The following is a 24203-nucleotide window of genomic DNA, read 5'->3' on the forward strand; positions in this document are numbered from 1 at the left end:
CGATGACGCTCGCCCTTGGGATGGGTTGGATGGTTCATGCAGGAGAAGCATCAGACATTCATCGGATGCTTTCTAGACTCCGGAGCACATGCACTAAGAGACGCGCAGACTCCACGAGGACACACTCCCTGTGAGTGACTGTTTGGCTCGGGAGCTCCTCCGGATGCTGGAGAAGTCATCTGCGTGAGTACGATTGTTTGGAGTTTGGAACGGCATGGCCACAGTACACCGTGAGGCTGGAAGGTCAGTTCCGATTGAAACGTTACGGAGAGTGGCCGTTCCTGCGTTACGTCTGTACAGTGGGTCAACGTTCGCGACACGGGGCAGTGTATGATGTGAGTCGTTACGGTGGTGTTTTTATTTGGCACTTCCGTGACCAGTGAGCGTTCGAATAGGATCGGTACACTTGAGGATGAATTGGTGTTTGTGTTTAGTGAAACAGCTCATGCTATGGATTCTGTACGCTTATCATTACAATGATAGAGACTCCTCTGTGCCATGGGATTCTCCTCCGAACATTCAGTTGTGGTTCTTCGTGCGTGAACCCATCGTGCAGTACGTGTAGAAGGCGACGTGTAAAAGCCCTCTTGACCTTTTGGGAGAGCATGATTTAGGCCCCACTACACATACACCTGAAACGGCGTCATCAAATCGTAGCCTCAGTCGCTTGGTAGTCGTGTGGAATAGAACTTTCACACCTCATGCAAATGAACAGACAGGGAGCCCGTGCCCGACGCTCCACAGGGAACCATTAAAAAATTTTGTGGCCGCTGTATGGCAGGGATGCCTTGTACTTCAGCGACCCTATCAGCCCTTTGTGAGCATGTTGCAAAGGAGCGGAACAGCATGGATAAGCTTGCGGAACGTCGCCAGGTGTTGTTGTGGGTTTCACTCAACACCATAACGGATCATCCTTATACATGGTATGGTAGGTATGTTGTGTAAAATTTTAGAATTTAATCATACTTCATTCAATACATTAAACTCTTTTATTTTTATGTTTTTATTGAACTATGCTTAAACTCAGTTTACTGCTGCACCTAAACCATCTACCACAAAGCCAACACAACAAACTGCTGGTAGGAATTCAATTTTCGTCCTAGCATTTCTGTAAAATTCGATTTTGCTCGACAAATAGCATGTAATCCACATCAAATTCGATTTACTATCTTGTTCTTCTCGTTCGTTTTATGTCTCTCGCTCTCTCTCTCTCTTTCTCTCTCTCTCTCTCTCTCTATCTCTGTTTCACTCACTCTATTCTTTCAGTGTCTCACTTATTCTCATGCTCTCTCTTGCTCCCGCTCCATTTCTTTCTTTCCATCCTCAAACGATTGAGCTTGGTTTCAACACTTCACTTCATATTTGTTATTTACACACCTTTAAGCACACCGTAAATCTATAAACCTGATTGCCCGCGTGTGCCAGATTCTTTCCCCGGGTAGGTTTCCGGGAAATTTCATCCACCTTAACCAGAGCATAACGAACACGTTGCGCATGGTGTTTGACCGGATGAATGTTTGCTTTACCGAAACATAAACTGTTTGCTTCCCGCAATGGGGTAAACTTTGCTTCACTGCCCGGTTTAAGGGATGTTTTCTTTGCCAGGTGTTGGTAACACATAGACACACACACACGCGCCCATTTATACACACCGAGTTTAGGTGGATCGTTGCGCTTTGAGCGCGTTATGCAACGTAACAAGCAGTTATAGCGGTATCGTACAATTGGTTATTCCTTTCAATCATCCTGAAGACAGTACCGTACCATTACACCGAATCAAAGCGTTTAAATAATGAGCTATTGTAATGCGATTTGCATAACTTCAGGCGTTCGGTAGTTCGATATGATCTTTACAGCGGTTTTAACAGTCTTTTAACTGAAATTGAATTGTTTTTATCAAGTTACAATGTGCTAGGCACTACACGCCTCACGAAAGAATTGCTCGTTACTCCGTTCACATGCGTTGTTCGAATAATGTTCCCCCACAAAACACACGGTACACGGTCGTTTGCGAACGAGTAAACAAGACGACCGCTAAGCCAAGGACATACATAACCGGCTCGGTACCTCCTGCTGGTGTTGATCATTTATCATTATCAACATCCGACGCGTGGTTGCAGTGATTTCCCCGCATTTATCCCATACCGGTCACTGACGGCCACCAACAGCTCCAAAGCTTTCCTGTACGGGATGTGTATTTGCTACCAGTCCTGCCGCTTGCGCACATTAAATATTTCACTATATTTGCTTGCCGCTTTTCTTCAACTACAACTTTCGCGCTCCACTCGCACGGCGGTGTCTCGATAACGTGTCCCCAGAATTCTCCGGGACGAATAATCGAACCAGCGCCACGGAACGGAACAACAGACCCACTGGCGCGCACTGTAGACGAAAAATTCACGGCATTGTGGATAACGAGAATTTATGGTGGCGATTTATTTATGGATGCCCTTTTGTGCCAATCAGCGGGGTATCGAAAGGAAAATGCAGAGACGCTCGAACAGAAGGAAACAAGTGCTGTAGTTTGGGTGTTGCTAAGTTTTACAAACATTCACTGCATACCATTTTGCAAACCTTGCACTGTTGTATGATACTGTGAAGAATGTACGGTCGGTTGTGAAACTCTGTTACAAGTTTTCCGTTTTCTATCGTCACTTCTTTCCCGGTCCCGGGAACTCTTTTCCTGTCGTTACGGGACGAGTGTAGCTATTTTATCATTTTAATGTGTACCATTTCTTGCGGCATAAGTAACACTAATGCTCGCCAATAAAACAACGACAAGATGACCTAAATTTAGAGCCTCCCACAGCTTCCGCCGGCATAACAAAAAACTTCACCCAACCTGAGCGCGAAAGATCGACTTTGCAAAGCTTGGAAGTGAAGCAACACAAAAACGGAGAAACCAAAAACAAAAAAAAAGCGCCGGTTAAAATAAATGACACCATCCAGCGGCTAAAACTTGTAAACTACAGCGCCAATGTTTTTGAACAATGTAGTCGCGGCAGAATGAAAAGCGCGGCAGCAAACAGGGATGCCAAAAGAAATGTTTTCTTTCCGCTGGTGAGTTAGCAAAAGTTAGCGAGCAGCTCATCGGTTAAGCGCGAACGTGAACGAACGTATCCCCCGGTGGGGGGTTAAAACTTACGAGAAAAATCACCTCACGGAAAACTTTTTATTCCTTTTCAAAACAAAGGTGTTTGCCAGTGCAGTACGGTACAGGAAAACCCATTTCAGCTGCATTAGTCATATGAGTAAGTTGTTTGTTCTTTTATTCCTTTACAGCACAGGCTGAAGTTGAGGTGACGTACCCAGCATGTGGCAACGACAGTTGGACGTTCTGTTGATATCGCTGGCAGTCAGGCAGGGCTGGTTAGGTAAGTACCCAACAAACGGTATCATAATATGTTTTTATTTCTTTGCATAGTGGCACAAAGCAATACAGAACAAGACATTACATTGCCGGCATCACTTCAGATACCTATTGTCTGCATTAAAATTTACCCAACGGCATTAGCAAACTTTCTCACCCGCAGGGTCGTGTCAATGAGTTTGTACAGTTTCGCTCAGCCAATCGGCGCAACAAAGTCGAAAACAAAAGTCGCTTTTATTGCACAAAATTTCCACCCAAATTAACGTTCAATTGCTCGAACGATGGCCAGACAGAGTCCCTTGATGCCCATTTTCTTTCGGCATTGGGGGTATGCTACACAAAACAAGGTGTAACAGATAAAACGAATATTGCGAGTGGAATACATTGACTCGATTGACCGTATCACCGCAGTAAGCTCGAGCAGGCTCAAGTGGGCAGAAAAGTTTTTCCTTTCACCACGCGTTAACGTGGGCTATACGCAGAACGGCCAGCAGCAGTGTTGAGTGTTCGCATGCAAAGTTTTGCTGACTTTCAAAACCTTCAACCAGCTGTCGAGCCTACCCGACAGTAGTAACCGGTAGTATAATAAGTCGAGGCGCGAGGGGATCACCCAGGAAATGAAGAAATTTTCAACAAGGCTTAAAATTGCTTCCTGCGTATTATCTACGACTTGCCCCGAAAGATTCTAGAAAATATTTCCGCTCGAGTAGGGAAGCGTACTACTATGTATGAGTAAGCACACAAACGAACTCATTTCCGGTCCAGTTTGACCTTTTGTCTCGCTTTCGTAGTATTTATTGTCGATCGATTCAATATGAATCTGAAGAAGCCCGATCATCATTGGGTATTATTGGTTAAGGCAACAAACCGAAATGGATTATGCTTTCTTGCTTTGGGAGGACAGAACGTTGACAAGACTTGCTTCCATTAGGTCGGAAGTAGTTCTCATCAAAATAGATTGGAAAAGTTTGACCGAAGCAATGTGACCCATTCCGATGATGTGCGGTTTGTATGGCAGAATTCCGAGAACTGTACAGAAAAAGGTTTATAAACAAGCTCGTAAAAAGATCTGTCCATGTCACTGTGTTTGCATTGTTCTAAGTATGACGATAGACTGTTCCGTTGAAATCGATATAATAAAGCATGGAGATTATATACTTTACGATATTGATAAGTAACATTGCAAACATTTAGGCGATGTTATCCATGGCTTTCCAGAGAAATGTACTAATTAAGCATACTTAAATGTAAAACTGATTCCCGTTTTGACATAATACTAGCAGAGCATACTGGCTCACCAACATTGCCGCAAGCTCCACCATGTTAAGCTGTGGAAAACTTCCGACAGTACCATTTTGCTCGCAACACAAAACGCTCATCGAGTGTAGATGTAACTCAAGCCCAGTTATCGAGTTGTAGCAAAACTAAGTTTAATTTGTTCGTTTCCTTCAGCTTGCTTCCTTCGCCCTGTGCTGGCGTGGCGTGTAGCATCTTTACCCTCTAACTACTAACGCATCCTACACGCATCACTTCGTGAAACCAAAAACCATACCCTGTTCGCTCCTTCACGGGCCGAACAACAGCCGTGCCTGGCATGTCAACGTACACGATGCGGTAGATCAAATCTGGGCGCCTGTGCATCGTTTCAATTTAGTGCGAGTAACAAGCATCGGAAGGTCGCACCAACCGGGCTTATCTGACATGTTCATCGAGTAAACTAATTGGGTTTCAATGGTAGGTTGAGTTTAGAAAAGCTTGTACCGCCCTCCAGCAACCTTCCAGCTGACGCACACTTCCTTCCCCCGCATATGCATAAACCCCGGGCCCGGGCGCTGTGTTGCGCTCGGAAGGGGAAGCTAATCGTAGCTTTTCATCGTACCTTGAGAGCTGCTTTTCGGAAGCCTACAAGCCACCGGGGGGCGATGCGAGTGGGGTAAACTTTGGGGTCCCCAAACGTACCCTCAAATCCCACCTAAGCCATTTACAAAGTTTTTTGAACGATGCGAGGATCGTTATCTTGCCCGCTTAGGCGAACCTTCCGAATGCGTGACGGTAAAGAGTAAATGACTGTAGGTGTGTGTGTGTGTGTGTGTGTGTGTGTGTGTGTGTTGTGTGATAAAGCATGTCGTGTGGTTCGGTTTAGTATTGTAACACGCCCACACGTGGTCTGTAGCAAAAATGTTTACATTTTTCAAAGCAATCTTCAATCGTTTCATCTTTACCGAGGATCATGTTTTTTTGTTTGCCTCAAAAACACACTTTTACTATTTTCGGCCATTCGAGATTAAATATAGCTGGCCGAGAATGTAACCCGTGCTAGCTTCAATAATGCGCCGCTCTTCAAACAATGTATCCTTCCACGAAGCCGGCCATCAATACAAAGCGTCTCTGAAGCCCCGGCTGGTGGTGCCCGTGATAAAAGTTAATCTCCGGGATCGTGCATGCGGCACGTGAATTCATTTTGTACGGTCAACTACCATTTTTATGAGCATTAAGGTACTGGTTTAGCAAATAAACCCCCATCAATGGGGTTCTTTGTCCCTTTCGGCAACACAAAGCGTACGAGCGAAAGGAATCGTTCCATGACTTTGAGGGTATGGTTTGGTTTTTTTTTGTTCTTTTACTCTCAAGTCTGACACAAAAGAGATTTGAAGAAAAGAGTGGAGAGACATGTCAATAGAAAATTAATTAGACGGAGAAAAACACTTATTTTGCTTTGCTTGGTGATACTGTAAAGCAAACTCCTAAAATAAACGAAGAATGTAGGAGCGTCTATAAATGTGACTTGTTTTCCGAAATTGTAAGTCTGCTTTCTTTTGTTAAAAAACTTCTACTGCTGCACAGGCTCTTCGTCACTTTGTGTTAAATACTTTCACACCTCCCTGGGAAGTTCCTTTGCGGAAGTTCTGTAGGCGGTTAGAATCAGAACGTGACATGAACACGACATCAAAATCAAAGCCAAGTCATTTCCAGGAATATCAACTACATCCGAACACGATCACACCTTCTAGGTAGCAGTACGTTTGAAACATTAAGTAGGTATATAAAGTAAACCCCACCAAGAACATAATTGAGTAAAGATTAAGAAGATTATCCTAGTTATCCATACAAGTCCTGTGCATACCTTCAGGCGTTACTATTCGGGTGTTTGACACTCAATTAGCAAAGATTACAATCTAAAACGGGTAGAATCTAAAACGGGTAGAATAAAAGCCTAACAACAAAAACAAGGACTTTTTGTTGAAAGTGATAATAGCCAATACTGAAATAGAAGAAAGTTTACACTCATCATATAAATTATGTACGATAGCATCAAAAAAGGATCTACAAAGCTTACTGTAATGTATGTTTTCATTAACATTTCCTTTCCTTTCCCAGAGATGTCACTCTTTTTGCATTACGTTTGCAGTACTAATACCTACATTACCTGATGTCAAATTGTCGATTCGATGCCTTAAGCATCATCATGAGCGTCACTGGGGTCCTTTTCTCGAGGAACGGGTCAACGTGACTTCCGGGGCGGCCTTGCAGGTTCGATATCATTTATCAACGGAGGCTATCCTCAACTGTAGGGTAGGCATGCTTAAAGATAAAACGGTAAGCATCATCGTCAGCTCCTGTGCAATCCCTCCACAACCACACATTATTCATTTACCACCGTTGTCGTTTGTTGTCGGGGAACCACAGTGAAAGAAAAAAGCAAAACAAAAAACCGGCAACCAACTGATAACTCACAAGACGTGCCAACAGCCCGCCATATGAAATCGTGGCAATATTCTATTCCCCACCACCTGACACAAGACGCTGGCGCTCCTCGGCACACGTTTGGGATCCGATGATGGGATTTATGTGAATGAATCACATCCACCCAGAAAAGAATCCCTTCGAGCCGACCCCTACACTGGCCAAAATTAATCTTATCCGCACGTTTACCCTTCTCAATCGTCCTCGATCGCTGCTGACGGTGTGTGTATTTGTGTGTATTTTATCTCCCGTCCGTTTCTTTTTCGCCCCCCCCCCCCCCGGTTTGCGGCATGTATCGGTCGGACTCTGACGGTGTGCAGGTGATGTGGATCCGACGAACCACCGATAAGGTATCGTTGCTCACCGTTGGCAATAATACGTACAGCGGGGACCCGAGGATAAAGGTCAAATTTCAATATCCCAACAATTGGAGGCTACATATCAACCCGATCAAATCCGACGACGCCGGCCTGTACATGTGCCAGGTGTCGACGCATCCGCCACGGGTGTTCGCAACGAATCTGACCGTCTTGGGTAAGTGGTAGGGTAAATTACACCAATCATGGGTCTGTTTTCTCATCAAATGACTTTTGGGAGATAATAAGTTGTCTGATAAAATGACATCAAATATGCAACACTTCAGAGTTTCTACAATGAATCTTTACTTAATTTTACGTTTTCTGTTGCTTGCTACAGAGCCCGCTGTAAGAATAGTGGACGAGATGGGGTACGAGTTCTCCGATCGGTACTATAAACTAGGCAGCACCATCGAGATATCGTGCCAAGTGTCGACGTCCTATCTGGCTACCCTTCCACCCAGCCCCAAGTCGGCTGGCCAACAACAACGCTCGAAGACTTCCCCCGTCGGTGCACCGGCAAACACGTTGGACGAGACGGCGAAAACAGGCTCCAAAGCCACTAAAGACGATAACAAACTGTCCGACTCGACGGAAAGAGGGTTGATTAGCTGGACCAAGGATGGCGCCAAGCTGCCGAAGGATGTCAAGATGAGTTTTAGGTGAGTTTGTGAGACGGTGTGAATGTGTTAATAGGCTGACACATTTCTGGCATGTTGGCGCAAGTTATCGATCGTCATTAGAATCAGCGTCAATAGATGTTCCGCTAATGTTCCGCTGGTACATATTATACATGAGCGCCATCGATGGTTTGTTTGATGCTGTATTTAAATCAGAACCTCTTTCTTGTGTTTCGTTCAATGATCAGCTCCATTCAAAGCAAACGATTATCAACATCCATTGATCACTCTTACAAATTGCAACTATTTATAAATGTCCCAATCTGTAGCCCTTTTCCAACTCCAAAATGCACCATTTCAACCGCATTTCCAATAACTCCAGCGAGCAATGTACAGCCACGCTCAGTTCCGTTCCTTTCAAATGCGTACAATTTATCGTCGATAACAGCATCAAATGAAAATTTGTCCACCGTCCACGTTCCGAGCGTAGTATGACGAGGTCACCATCAAAGCGTTGGCGGGACTCCCTGTACGATCCAGTGCGCCCGTACCCATCACGCATTCGCTGCGCTATTATTCGACCGTGGTGGACGTGTTCTTTCGACAAACTCTCACCCGAATATGCTTTCCGTTCCATTCCTCCGATTCACAGTGGCACCAAGCAGTGGCTCATCAGCCGGATATCGATTCTGCAGGCAAATCGTGTCCACAATGGCGTCTACAACTGCACCGTCGCCGGCAAGCAGAGCCAGGCGGCCCAGGTTCAGGTCCTGAACGGTACGTATGCGTAATAGGATTACCTACTCTCCGAGCGCTCCGGGCTCAGGGCAGTGCGATAATGAAAATTTTATTGTCTTCGAATCTTGGGCCGCTTCCGTTTGGTCGGCCGTTTTTCTCGCACAATCACAGGTGAACTCCAGCCGCTGTGCAGCATAATTTTGGCCATCGCAAAGAGGCGTCCGGACTGGTCGGTCTTCACTGCCCATTTTGGTGTGGTACACTCTACAGTTTCGGAAGCGGTCGGTTGGGTTGGAATTATTTGCTACACACTCTTTGTTAACGTGTTGTGCATCGGATCAGCAACGTAATGAGCAGATTTATTTGAAGCAAGAGATTAAAGCCTTTTGGAGCTAATACCTACTAAAAGACTTTACACAACTTAAGACTGACATATTGTACAATATATGTTATTCATTGAATAAATCAATAGTCTAAATATAACCTTTAAATATCCTACGTTTTGATTCAATACTGTTTAAAACACATTTTCATTGGAAAATATTGCTCGCAAGCTATCTTGTTATGCTAGATTTTGCTTTTTTATGGCATATTGTCGAGGGTTTTCTTCATCAATACTTCGATATTTGTTAATACCACCTGTAAGAGATCGTTCTACATACCGGCTATTGCGTATCACAAACACAGAAAATGTTTTTCATCACAAGATCATCATACATGGGGAGGGAAAACAATCCTCATCATCTCGAAACTTCCATTCCATTCTGTCAGGTATTACAATGAAATCGAAAACATTTACAATTCCAGGAAAAAAATAAACCATCACCTACGCTACGCTCAAACCAGCATTCCAGGTTCTTGTTACTATTCCTGCCAATTCCCCAGAGGATAGTGCAAGGCGAATGAATTACCTTTCTACAGATTTTGCACATTCAATCTATTTCAGATCCGAACAGATAAATCCTTCACCAAAGCCGGGTATTCGTGGAATAAAGGATTCACGGGAAAGCGTGTGCCGACGTTCGACGACAGATGGATGGCTTTTCTTCGGCTGTGTTAAGATGCCATACCGCCTTGCCAGCACGACACCGGTTACTTTTGCGGAATAATTGAAATAGAAAATAAAGCACACGGAGCATACGGCACCGAAAGAAGTTCCCACCCATAAACCCATGCCTTAACTAAATGCAACTGTTCGCGCTGGTTTTGCGGTATTTGCCATTGCAGCCGTTTCTACTGCTGCACATTTTCCAGCGTTCTTGAAACTTTTTATGCTCCTTTTTTTCTCTTCTTTCGTGCAAAATTGATATATGCAATCTAGCGGCGACTTTTCTTAATAGCTTAAGTTTCTTCATTTACCCCCAATTCGTCGCTTGCACACAGCCCACCACCGTTGCCACCATCGGGGTCGAGGGTTTCGTTTGGCTTTCACGGAAGCGCATCCATCGGTAGAGTACTGGCGCACACCAAAAACCCACCCCCACCGATGCTTTTGTGAAGTCAGCGATCAGGCAAACGCTATCAATGGGTTTGAAGGTGGAACGGGAAGTGGTTCTGCACATTTCATTTGCGATCGATTTTTCGCAAATCGGTTGAGTGGTATTGCATCATTAAATTCAGGTCGTGCGCCATCTTCCCGGAAAGGTAAACGGATGAATTGGTCGCTTTTTCTTTCGCTTTCGCTCCGCACGGAGAAGGCACAGAATCAGCGCTAACGGTACGGATAGCAACGAAGCGAGTGTACCCCCGCCCGAAGTCTCGATTCGTCAAGCGCCTCCAAACCAGCGATGGTGCCGTTAAAGGATTTGCGAATGAATATTGCACAATTCCGTGAATGGAGTCCCCGCGGTGTGACCGATTCATTGCTCTCGCGGAAAAGGAGATAAGGCGGAAAAGTTGTACTTTGCTCATTGCTGCTTTCCAATTCAATTTCTTCTCTGTGCTGGCGAAGAAACAGGAGTGTAAGGTGCAGCTTTTTTTCCTCTCTCTGCTACCAGCAGATCGCCATCGCACTTTGTTTAACATAATTTCTCATCGATGTCATGGCTCATCAGCGTCCGATTACTGTGCCCCGACATTTTACCTCGCCGGTGGTTTGCGCTTTTTGTGGCACGGTGGTTTTTTTTTGCCCTTCCCACCCACCGAAGGGTTGTTGATGGCAGTGAAAAATCTTGAACGGCTGGCACGTGGTCACGTTCGCCCGCCTCAATCGTACCGTTGCCGCGCAGTAGCGACGAATGTCACAGTAAATGTGAAGAAAAGAATCTTTGCTTTCTTCTCGCTTTCTGGCCGTTATTTGTTGCCCTGGCTGAGGGTTGCGTCTGGGCGAGGTGACGAAGTTTCATGCCAGCCCTTTTGTTGCTAGATAGATCGTTTTTCCTTTTTACTGGTGAGCCACAACAATCGTGCAAAGCAAGAGAATGGATGAAAAATTATATCAAGCAAACTTTGTTTTCTGCTAGATGGGAGAAGAAAAGTATTGATTATTTTATTTCATTCTTATTCGATTTTGTTATTTTTCTTCTTATTTTGCTGCACTGCAATACCACCTTGGCAGAGGTAAAGTTTTTCCCACTTTCCCATAGCGCTGGCGCTGACAATGATTGAGACGTAGACATAAATATCCAAAGTGTTTATCCGTAGCGGATAGGGGTGGATAAAATCTTGTCGTTCAGCTTGTAAGTATGATTGATTGAAGGGTTGATGAATATTGCACAACATTTTGTTGGAGTGAAAGACGCGCTCGTTTAATGGTCTTTAGGGAGAATATGTTTTACCAAGCGCATGACTTGAAATGCTTGCCATAGATGTGTGTGTTAACCGTTTCTTGTCCAGCAACTATCGGAATAGAGATGGTACAACTATTGTATTCTCTGCTCGAAGTTTTTGTTTCTATATTCATATTAAATACTTCACCAATTGAAAACCATGCTCGAAACGCCTTTTGCTCCAGTGCTTTTAAGCCCACTTTAAAGATTATCCTATTAATGCTCATCGACATCGACCGGCACAAAAGGCAACCACTCTCCCTGCAAAGCAACCGCTAAACACGTAACTATTTAATCGCGGTCTAGCGATAACTTCCAGCATTAGAGGCAGCCAGCAATTGCCCGTAAGCGTTAAATTTGCGCTCCGCGAAACTTTCCAATGTCCGGCAGTCGCGATAGCTTTCGGGCGGGACATTCGCCTTGATTAAGGGCACCGTTCCCGGGTGCAGGCCGGGATAATTCACCCTGGCCGCAGGCATAATTCATCCAGCGTACGTGCACCGCACCGTTGCACTTGACGCTGCAGCAAAATTCTGTCCGCGAAAAAGCGACCCGAGGTCAACGAAAGCCACCTCTAAATTCACCCCGCTCCGACGGGCCTCCGACAGTTATGGTCGTGGCCGGCCAGCCTGGGCCGAAGCTTCGGATACAGCCAGACACGTCGTGCTGCAGATAGGCAGAGGGAAGCGTTCGCCCCGCGATTTATGGTCGGCGATCGGTCCGTGTTGGGCCAGCGTCATACGTTTTTGCTTTCCAACCGATTGAACCGAACCGTCGAGCGGTACCTTAACGATTGCACGATTACGCACACATTCAAGCGCAATCTTCTTATTGTTCACGATTTTCGAGAGGGAGAGGAAAAAATTGCCCAGTGTAACATGGTGTCATTCTGGGCGATAACATGCTCCCTTTGAAGCATTATATCGTTAAACAACTTGTCGCAGCTCAGGTTATTGCAGCTTTCACTTCCGATCATTTTGACTCGATTGCGCCAAACCATTCACTGTTCACTGTGTGATGCTACATTAATCGCAACAATTGCTTACATTCCTTGCAGCTCCCCGACGTCCCCGTTAGCAGGCCCGCTTCGTCTCCACCGAGTACGAGATGCAGCATTATGCGAGAACGTTAATCACTTGCTAAGTGCTTAATTTGCATACCGCTTAACTACCTGCGAGCCGCACCGTCGGGCATGAAATGTGCTTCAATCAAGCAGCAGATTATGTGTCATTGTGCGACCAGCGGAATTCGCAAAATGGGCAACCGGGCCGCGTCGAGTGGTCGACGCGACGGTGCAATGTTTGAGCCTTCCTGTGAGCCACCACCACCACCACCATCGACCACACTACGGCCAATCAATCGCACTGCATTTCGGGGTGCTTTAGGCGCGTTATTCACGCCACACTTCTCGCGCGGAAAGTGCCTTAACAGTGCGGTTCGTATTGTTCGATTGCACTTTAGGGCTGCAACGGCCAGTTGCGATCTAATGATTTATGGTTCAAGTCCAAGTTAAACATACACTCACACACACACACTGACAAACACACACGTGTAGGCACACAGAAGTGGATGTTTGGGGACGAAACAGTAAAGCTAAGGGTGGGGCAAAATAGGAAAAAAAAGAGCGGCAGTGCTACGCAAGTGTTTGCTTTACGCTGGTGTGTTTATTCATTCCTGTAGTCAATCCGCTTACGTTGCTTTTTTAGGGTGCTGTTTGCCGCCATCACGTTTGTGTAACGGGTGGTAAAATATTTGCTCGGGACGTGTGAGCATATGAGCAATTACGGCACAAAATGGCCTTGAGTTAGCAATAGCATTGAGGGGATTAATTTGAATACTAATATCAATATTGTTCATACAAAACTTTCTATGCAAAACATGTTGAGTGGGCCCGTTTAAATTTGGTGGCATAATTGTAAAACATTGCACGAACGCCTGCCAGTATGCAATATTCCGTTAATTCTTGCCTTCTCTTCTTACTATGTAGCATTGCATATCTTTAGGCGCTGTATTTCAACGTATCGCTCTAGATTTTTAAAGGCGAGAAACATTCCACTTGCTAGTTAAACTTTTTAAATTGTTTTAGCGTATCTAAACATTGCAAATACTCAATTTCCCATCACCACTCGCTTGCTGTTTCTCTAGCCTTTGTTTCCAATTTCATTTACCCTCTGCACACAGCAAGGTTAATCGAATTTAGATCCTTCAGCACTTTCCAGCAACCGGCCTGTGCTAATCAAAATTAATAAGCACTGAAGCAAAAATCGATGAATCTTGGATTGCGTCATCGTCAATGGCGCGTAATGCGATGGCATAAGCCGAACGGTCTCGATAGGAACACTACTTTCACCCCGCCATTAACACATCCTCGGCCGAGCAGCCCTAGCGCACGAGGAAGTCATGCCGTGCTGAAGATATCCCTTTTTTTATCAAAACCTTACAAAATGGAGGTTGAAGAAGTACAAAAAAAAGCACACGCTTCTTCACAAAAGCGTTTAGTTTTTGCTTCGGAATCAGTTTGCCATAATTTTACCAGAAGTGGTCGATTTTTTCCTTATATCCTGCCTCTACTGCCTGCACGCAGCCTTCAGTTTTCTTGCCGTGCTGTCGGCACTGAATAAAAAGAGCACGAGATGGGGGTGGCGGTGAAAAAACACACGCCACATCGCGATCAAGTGCCAACGCCCGGCGACTCGCGTAACCGACGAAGAGGAAAGAAAAAAAAGGGCAATCACACTTCCGCACGGAAGAACTCTTCGGCTTCATTTTTCTCTCAATAGAGCATGAACGCTTCGAGAGCTGTGAAATGTGGACGGTACATTATCTTTTCCGTCCGGATTTTGTAGTACGCACGTGTACGAGCGTATGTGTGTGTGTGTGATTTTGTTATCCTTATCGTGATTAATTTTCCAAGCAAACTTTCAAAAGACCGAAACGAGATTGGGACGGAGCGGTGCGGAAAACCCCGCTCTGAGCCGGTGGCAGGGGTGCCTGGGCATCTGATAATAAGCACGGTAGGAAGCGCACGTAAGAACTCCGAAGAGGAAGAGCACGCGAGAGCAGAAAAAATCACGACAGTGGGCCGAAAAGATGAAAAGAAAAACCTCTTAGACGGATGGAATGGGGAAATAGGTAGGAAGAAAAACGCTTCTCCTTCTTTAAGCTTCCCTCACTGCCTGGCACGGCTCGCAGGAGGCAAGACGAGAAACGAGCTAAATTTATCAAGCTGATAGATAACTTATGGTGGCGATGCTGAAAATGAGGATTGCTCGCCTCTGGAATCTGCTGGTTGCCCGGGCAGCCGTTGGATTCCATCGTTTCGTCCTTTATTAAAGCCTCCATTATCGTACTTTGTTTGGGCCTTGCGTGTGACCATACCGTCTGCCTCAAAACCACCGTGCTCCGGGCTGCGTTATTGCTTAACCAACTCGACTTTATTGTCCAACTTTTTAATATGATAGATTTAGCTTTCTTCTGGAGCCACGGTAAAGATGGAAGACGATACTGGTCCCTTGATAGACTCATTCACTGCTGAAGAATGGGCAGGCAATGTTGCCTTAATCAAGCTGTTTTGTCAGCACAGGAACGCCACATTAATGAAATAAAATTATTCCCGCATTATTAGCCACATCCTGCCAGTGGATGAGTTGCTTACTTTCTTTCGATTGTGTTTGAAGCATGAAGTGTGCTGGTAAATAAACAGTTAAAGAGCATGGTTTCCACTACATTGTAAACATTAGAAAAGGTCCCAAGCAAACATCCGTATCTCCATTTGCACCTTTCTGGAAAAACAACAATCAAAACCAAAAAAAAAGATACCGTGAAATAAGAGCGCCTTGGGAGGACACAGCGAGTGAATGCTAAGGTTAAGAAATATGCAGGATAATGTTTTACATTTTATGGAAGATTTCAAAATTTACATTTTTGCCCAGTTCGTCCCAACCCCAAGCCCCCGAACTGGTGCTCTGATCTCGTATGAATAATTCAACGCCCATGTCCATCTTCCCATCAGTGCAGGTCCGTCAGCAACCTACGCTGGACAGTTTTGTAACGATTCGTAAACAGGGCAGCAGAACCCCTTGACCACGTCACCTCGCTCGCAAACACACGTATCGGTAGGTAGGTATTTGTTCTCGTGCTTTACACATTTGCATGATTTATTTCCCATTACGGCAATCCCATATTAGATCCCCTGAAGGTGACGTAAAGGTGGCCCAGAATCCCATTTGTGTTGCCTTCGCATCGGGTCAAATGTATTTTGATGCTGTTTATTTTGAACGAACTTGTGATGTAATGTAATATTGGGTTGTTTGTTTTGTAGTTTGTAAAAACAATCCAAATTTAATCGTCATGCACAAAGCACGACATGCTTCGCTTACACATTGTAAGGGCTTAATGCGCCTAAAGTTATGCACACTGCACATCACGATGTGGGAAACGTTTAGTCTTGAGATGAAAATTTTGAAAAAATATTTTACAATAAATAGCCCTGTCATTATCACCTCGTAAAAGCTGTTAACTTCCCGCGCACCCTCCACAGACAGCAATAATGGCGTCTTGTTGAAGCTTTCAGTAGTTTACAAGCCAACAAAGCGAGCGTCTTTCATTGAGAGTAAAGAAAGCAAAAGACCCATGTAGATCTTCAATCAAACTCTGCCAAGGAAGTGAACTTTGCGTTCTTTCTTCGCAAGCACATACTTGCAAGATGATGTGGTGCGCTTCGAAGCATACGCCAGCAGTCCCGTCTTGGTAAAGGTTTGTGTATATTTTCATCAAGAGATTCCCGTCACCCGAAGGTCGTGCGGATCTGCATTCCACCGACATTTTTGCGACCTCGCTTCAAACCTGTCAGCCTTGGCGGCACTGCAGTTCGTCTGACATACCATGTAGGTGATGAATGTGTCCAGGTCCATTCGATAGCAAACATTCTCGGTGTGGTAATGCGGTGGTACTTCATATCTATTACGATTTTCCCCACCGCACACCTACTGAGCGGTTCGAGTTCGCTTTGAGCCACATCCATCAGGCAAACGGAAGCATTTGTACCGCTACCAGTGTACCGTTCACGCTCTGCACGCCACTAACATGACAGCCTTTTCGGTCGTCTTCTACGCTCCCCAACACGGTTGGCTCGAATCATATTTGTGCTAATTGAAAAAGATGTTCCGCTGGAGAGTGTGCGCCAGCGTGTGCAGCAACATTGCGAGCATGTGGCTCCTTCGTCCGTGCTTGACCAGCTGCTCTTATCACTCAAAATCAGCCACAGCATGCTATAACTTGGCAGGATGATTTATGGCTCCGTGCTCTGTCTCGCTAGCTCGTGATTTACTGGGAAAGTGCAGCAGCTTAGTGCGTGCGTGCTGTTGTGCGTGCGAGGGAAGAAGCTCATGTTCTCGAACCTCGACACATTACACTTTAATTCATTTTCTTGAACTTGCTTTTTCATTATTTGTAAATGATGGAGCGCTTCTTTAAAACAAAAACAAAAGAGCCTGTTATCTAAAGTATAGATATTCAATTACGTGTCTTTAATAAATAATAATTTAAGCTCCTTGGGTTACGATGGAGACGCCTGGTACTTCAAAGCAATTTGTGTATAAAAATCCCTTCATACCCATTCAAAACAAGAGCGTATCATCCGATCTCCAAGGAAAAAACAACTACTCTGCACACCCTCATAATTGAAGACTCATAAATTATAGCTTTTCCAATAAGTAATGCGCTCTGCAAACCCTGGTTAGTGCCACTCGTAACCCCGCTGGGACGTTGCCCTGCGTCAGGGCAAGTAAGTAGGCAGCCCATTAAGCTGCCATGTCAGCGTGTATTACCTATCAAGCTCGTTAGGCCAATCGTTTGCTGCCACACGAGATGACATTTAATTGATTTTTGCTCACCCAAAGCACCGTCCCACGAAGTTTGTTTGCTTTTGCCGTCGGACAAATGGCACGTAATAGCCAAATGAATAAATGTACACACAGACACACACACACATAAAGAGTACCATTATCCTCCAATCAATTCCCACAAGCACCATCGCAGCAAAATAAATACCCCCTTGTTTGTTGATAGCGTTCTGGATTGATGTTTGAAGAGGGTACGGTTTTATTGGGTGTGTTATTGTGCGAAGAAGTCGAGAAATCGATCGTTATATTAATATAAGGAGATAATAATTGCTTCCTTTTTTATGCTTTTGCTTGTATTGCACTGCTAGAGTCATAGAAATAATGCTCTACATGTATTGTAAGTAATGATAACCAAAGTCGACGCAACAAACACATCGCAGCTCGGCGTAACAATCATCTGTATTTCCGTTTCGATGCTTTTATTTCTCATGCACGCACATGCAGGCGTGTGTCGCTTTAGTATGACGAAAAATTAATTAACAAGTTCACCGATCCACCCTGGCGGTTGTTTATCACGCAGCACACACACATTCTCAAACCGAGTGACACAAAGTATTTCACTAATGTTGCACTCGGCGCATCCATGCATCCACATGCAGCACAAAGAGACTGGAAAGTTTTTTCCCCCAACATTTTCTTCCTCAGCTTTGTGGGAATGGTGACGTGACGAGTGGAATCATTTCCACCACGGTGACTTTTGCATGGGGCTTAGTTGTTCCACACAAACAGTGAACTGACGCTGAAGGCAGCGTGTGTCTGTTTTATCTGAAGGAAGCGGTGGAAGTCATGTTTGCAATGAATAAAGTTTTATGTTTGAGTGGATAGCGGCAAAATGTAAGGTTACTGCATAGGAATGCAGGAACGGCGTGGGTAAAGTCATTTATGTTTCGGACTTTTATTTCAGATGAGTTTGCATATGCTTTTGTTATGTACAAACTATGAAAAAAACAATGTCTTTCTTGTACAAAGTATTGCGTATGTTTAAAAACCAGACGAATTAAAATATAGTAAATTTCTTTCGTTTACTGTACAGCTTTAACGTATTCAGAACAGGCACATAGCACGATCTCTTGTTCTATTAATTTAACCATGAAATATTAATTTTGAATACCTCATCTCGTTTCTGCTTCATTACAAGCATCTCAATGTTGCCCATCTAATGATATTCATCTTATGGAAAATAGTTTCCCACAGCTCTTCATGATTATCGGAAAACTTAACCCTTTCCCTAGCGAGAATAGCGAACCTTTCCACACCAACAGCACATAATAAAGAGAGAAGGAAAAAAGTGCGATTTGCCCTCTCATTTCCCCCCCCCCCCCCCAGAACCTTTGCACACTTTCGTTTTCCGATTCCGTCCCCACCCATCCGTCCGTCCGTCCGTCTGTCCGTCCGGTTTAATTGCTCAATGCTAACGAAATTAATCGTCACCAGTCGCCAGAGAAGTTTGCAAAGAGGATGCATCCGTTTCCGGACCTTGAAACCGGCTATTCATGGTCCACTTGTGCTTCCGCGCCCCTGTGCACTCAAGAACTTCGGCCGGAATCCCATCGAGAAGATGATTCACCACATTCGAGCTCGACCCGAGACCGAGCCGTGGAAGGGAACGGTAATGATCGGTGGGAGGGGGGGGGGGAGGGGGAGGTTCGCTACGGAATGATGGGAAAAGGAACTCCCCTGCTCTCCGAAACCAGCTGACCGACCCTCGGAAGCTAGGCGAGAAGAAGCCCTTGGGAAAGTTTTTAATTATAATGACTCTTACACTTTTACGAATAGCTCGATGATAATCGTTTCTTTTCTTGGTTTCATCTTTTTTTCCTGCCTGTGCGTTCCTATCCACCGTGCATTTGCTGCTTCGAGGGTGGTCAAAGCGGGGAGTGGTATTTCGGTGAGTAATCGGTGGTTTTGTACGAGTGCTCGGGACGATCTTTCCGGTGCGCGCTGAAGACGAACACTTGACCCAAAGTATAAGCCGGGAGGGGAATGAAACTTAAAATCCGATGTCATGCACGGTAAGGACATTTGCATTTGCAATAAATTATCGCACTAATGTAGAGCGTACTGTATTACAGTCAAGGCGAATAAGCTTCTCCTTTTGGTTAAAGTTATTCACTCGGATTAACGGAGGAAAAGTGTTCGTTGTTGAAATTGATTCATTTTTTTCTTTTTCATATTCACATCATTCAACTTTTAGCTGCTTTATGGTTTGCTCAGTGTGCAAAAAAAGTCTTCTTACCCAAAACAAAAAATCCCATAAAGAAGGGAACGGTTTTCATTACAAGAACTATTTTCCGAAATGGTTTCATGAAACTCGAAATTTAATATCACTGTAGCATTCTTCGAACTGACTTTCCGCTACGTCTGGCCGGTTGCAAGAATGCGACGAAATACATGAACAAAAAATAAACAACCATTCCTCCCTTTGCTGCACGACCATTCACCAGGGAGTCGCAAACACCCGAACCGTGTCAGCAGCATTGGGTTGCGTTTGTTTTAATGGCTAGGAAAGGAACGGATAAAGTGTTTGCTCGGTGGATTCATTTTTCATCCGTCCGTTGCAATCTTTATCGCTTGTCATTGTGTTGCTTGATCAAAAATCGCGATTTTTTTTATTTGCTGCTACTTCCCACGCTTCCGCACCGTCCACCGACACTTTGCAGGACAGGCAAGGAAGTAAACGCGAAACACAGTGTGACATCTTTTCTGCATCGTTTATTTTTACAGCTATTTTGCGCGCCAGTGTTGAGCGTGCCCGGGTGGACGGGCCCGGGCCTTAAACTAACACCGCCAGCAATCGTGGAATGAATGACCATGCAAAACAAATAGCCCGAGGGACAGATAAGAAACCAGAAATGGTTGGGATCGTGGAGGGATGGTTTTGAAAACCACTGCGCAGCAATATTGCTATTGCTGGGTATGATGATGACCATATTCGGTTGGAAATTTGCCTTCTTTCCTTCGGGGAAAGTGGCCAAAACTTGGGAACCAGAAATTTCATTCCGTTCGTTTGTGGAATCTATCCTATTTTTAGATAGTTGTTGAGTTTTATTAAGTCTTCAGCTACTTCAAAGTGGTGATACACAATTTGCATGCATGCGTGAGTAAAATTATGGATACTATTGCTTTATAATGCTAGGATAGTGATGCTGCTATGCGAAGTGCATACCTTGAGGCGGTTTTTTGCAACTGTTTTAACAAGGCTTGTGGCAGCCTAAAGTTATGCAAACAAATAACAATGTTTTACTTCTTAGATAGAAATGCTCCCATACAAGTCGACCTAAAAAGCTGCCAAAATAAATTAAATTAGTACCAAGGTTAAAGTACATCAAGTTTTTGTATGAAATCCATCCCATCGATGGTTTTAAACAAACCATCCCACTTATCTACGTTAACATTCGGCCTCTAGTAATATTTTATGAGTAATCATTTGCTTACCAGCGCCAAACTTACTAGCCACACTGCCTTTCAACCTACCGTAAGGGTTCATTTGAAGCCCATCAAAACGTAATAAAGTCTAATGCTTTGCTAAATGGTTGAGTGATTTTAATTACCATCATAACCGAAAGTCCTTGGCGCGTAAACAAATGCTTATTTGCTCATCAAAATCTGCTTCATCTTTCTTCGTAAGAACGCGCTGCAAAGAGCAGTACGATGGCAGCAGAAAAAGGCAAATGATGCTTTGTGGCTTGCACAGTAAAATCTTTACGGATAGAAAGCAAACTGGCAATAAAAATCTGCTTGAACGATGGTGATTCCGGAGCCATCGTACAAACCCTTTCACTGTTTCTTGCTAATGGCTCTTGAAAGCAGAGTTCTTTTCGATGCCGATTTCGTCATCCTCTGTATCAATTGTTACGATTTGATTATGCAAAAGAAGCGTTAAGCGATAATTTACATAAATGTGCCGTATGTTGTGTTTTATCGTCGCTTCAATGGAACATCCGTTTTAGATTTACTCCATCCTAATGGAAGTTTCCCTCTGGGAAAATGTGCGCGCCCATTGTACGCAAATACTTTGCAACCCAAAACACACAAATTTCAACCAAAACTAGATGAAGATCATCAGTCGGGCAGCATAAAAAGCAACTACCAAATTCACTCCCTCGTATCGACGACGTCAGATGAAATTTTACTTTCTTTCTAGCCTACTATTAGGCCACGCCTGTCTAGAGATGGTTAATATTTCTTCTAAACAATAAAGCTTCCGACGTGGTGAGACGCAAACGCTAGCGTATCCATAAATGGTACTAGACATTGCTCGCCAAGCGTTGCTCGCAACGCAAAGTTACGCACAAACACACCCATTTAAACAAAAATAAATTATTCAGCAGCTACACCCTGCACCGAGTGGAACGCAAAAGTGACTGCGGCTACATAATGTTCACAGTTTTATTCACCGCCAGCGTGAACTGACACTGTCTATTCTGTGCATGGCCCAGTAGCGCAGGGCACGGTATTTGATATTTGCCGAGTACCGAGCGTATCTTCTGCTGTGTGTCCTGCTGAACAGCGTGATAAGAAATCCACCAACTTTATGACAAAACATTGTACCTCCTACATTTCAAAGACGCGAGCTGCGTACACCGATACACCAAGACTCGTTTGTGTGTAGCCATTTGGACAATGTTTTAAGCCGATTTCATCATCAGCTAAAAACATTATGGGATTTGAATTTGTTCCTAAGTATTTCATTTGCTGTCATTAGCTTCATACTAATAAACATACTACACATCAAACGTTCAATCAGCAGAAAACGATAAAGCTAGATACGGTACGGTAGGTAGGTTTTGTCAGAGGGCGTGCATACATTTAGGCGGTTTGTTGCATAAATGCGGTGTTAAGAAAGCTTTGTAAAATAAATCATACAACCGCCTTACCTTAGATAATTGCTTTGTTTTACAGATTAAACAGGACACTCGCGGATAATCAATGTAGACATTGATCGCCTCAGGCTCTTAGAAGTTTTCCAACTCGCTTTTTTACTTACCGAGTTGCTGTAGTTCAAGTAACAGCCTTATCCATTGTCGACAGCTGTCGATATAAGAAGAAAAAAGAATATTACACCGATTCTACGGAAAGTTTCTGGATTGAGCAGCTTAAAAAAGAACATGCTTCCGATGTAATATTCTTTTTTTTATTTCTCTACAAACTTTTGTTACTACTTTCCTTCTCCAGAGAGCCATTGGCGTGTTATTGTGCGCTTTCCCGCTAAACCACACCACTGCCGGCTGTGGATACGGATCCGTCCAGACGACTCCAGCGTAATATGATAACAATGTCAAGAAACACATCAAATTAAATTTGTGTCCACAGCGGGTTTTCCTCTGCTCGGCTATCGTTTTCCCACGGTTGTTTTTTTTGTTTGTTTTGCTTTTTTGTTTTTCAACACGACCCCAAATCTTTGCACAAAATCACATGGAACGTAATACAAAACCGAACCGGATCTGAAGCGAATGCTCTGATATTACACTGCCGGGTGTGCTGCGGTATCAACGGGGGCACACTACATGCTGCTTCCGCTGACGGAAAGATGTGGTTTAAAATGCGTAACAAATTCGGAATGGATGTCAACGGCATAACAATAGCTGTCTGTTCGGGGCGGAACGAGCTTTAAACAAAAGGACACGCCAGATTGATGTTTCAAATGGACGTGACTATTGTTTGATATGCCAAAGCTTTCGACAATGATTCATTCCAAACGAATTCTTGCCGCTTGTTTCTTTTTGTATGGGCGTGTCGCTGGAATCGTTACCGCTATCAACTCTATAATTTTGTTCCATTTAACGTTAAGCTAGATAGCAATTAGGCACAAACAATCAATTTTTCTGCTGTGCGTGAGTGAGCTTATGTTGAAGCATTAGTTTCTTTACAAGTAGCTGTATAACGAAAAAATAAAAACATAGTTTATTTCCGAATGTAACCACAAGTCTGGAAATGCTGTTTATTCTATCGTATTTAGATTTGTTAGATTTGTCGATTGAGGCGTATTTATACAAGCTAACACCAAGATCTGGGGCAGTGATTCATTAGTCCACCAGGTAATCGGTAACCTGATGCAAAACGTTAAAGCTACAAGCATAGTCCGTTTTGCAAAAGCCGCAATTTATGTAACGAAGAAACTATCACAAAAGTTTCACAATTCGCTACCACGCTCCGGTCACCCTAAAACCTTTGCCCAACCCTATTGCGGTTCCTTCTTGTATTTAGCGGCCTTATGCGCACGTTGTTTTTCGATCCTCCTCCTTTGTGCACAACCAGCACGTGGCATCGATAGCTCATATGAGCCGCTATACCTCGGGGGTCGCATAATTTCTTAATTATGAAACCGGCAGCGCACCGAAACGCTTTCCGCTCGTCGGTGGCAATGAAGTCTTTGGCTGTTTGCAACTGTCTGGCAAACGGTGTTACTCTCGGTAGTGAAAGGGAGAGAAAAAATAAGGGAAGGAGAAACACAGCGAGAATGAAAGCGAGTAACAGCTAGCCACAGAGGGCCATAAATATGCGAACCGGACAAATATTGGGTGTCGGTCGGGGGGACTATTTTGGTGAGCGGAAAGCTTGGTGGTGTGAATAAATTTGGACAGCGTAAAAAGTTGATAGAGTCAAAGCAAAGGTAAAGAAGTTGAACCTTGGCATACGCCAAAGCAATGGATTCTATGTCAGCTTACACGTACACGTCACATCTAGGGAGCAACAGCATAGTG

The 24203-nt window shown here is 44.3% G+C and overlaps 1 protein-coding gene across 7 annotated transcripts; it reads left to right on the forward strand.

Moving 5' to 3' along the window:
• The first annotated feature begins 228 nt into the window (after positions 1-228).
• LOC1273260 (uncharacterized) lies at positions 229-9319 on the forward strand. 7 transcript variants are annotated; one of them, XM_061646180.1, is made up of 7 exons: positions 230-932; positions 3283-3374; positions 6749-6967; positions 7435-7648; positions 7811-8132; positions 8743-8867; positions 9000-9319. In XM_061646180.1, exons 3-7 carry the CDS (start codon positions 6950-6952, stop codon positions 9176-9178), a joined length of 858 nt encoding a protein of 285 aa, XP_061502164.1. In that variant the 5' UTR covers positions 230-932; positions 3283-3374; positions 6749-6949; the 3' UTR covers positions 9179-9319. The 7 variants fall into 7 exon arrangements, with proteins under 7 accessions (XP_061502168.1, XP_061502164.1, XP_061502163.1 ...); XM_061646179.1 differs by having other exon boundaries at positions 230-928; XM_061646183.1 differs by having other exon boundaries at positions 230-928; positions 3288-3374.
• The last annotated feature ends 14884 nt before the right edge of the window (positions 9320-24203 follow it).

Source organism: Anopheles gambiae, chromosome 2, assembly GCF_943734735.2.
Source record: "Anopheles gambiae chromosome 2, idAnoGambNW_F1_1, whole genome shotgun sequence".
In the NCBI taxonomy this organism is placed as follows: domain Eukaryota; kingdom Metazoa; phylum Arthropoda; class Insecta; order Diptera; family Culicidae; genus Anopheles; species Anopheles gambiae.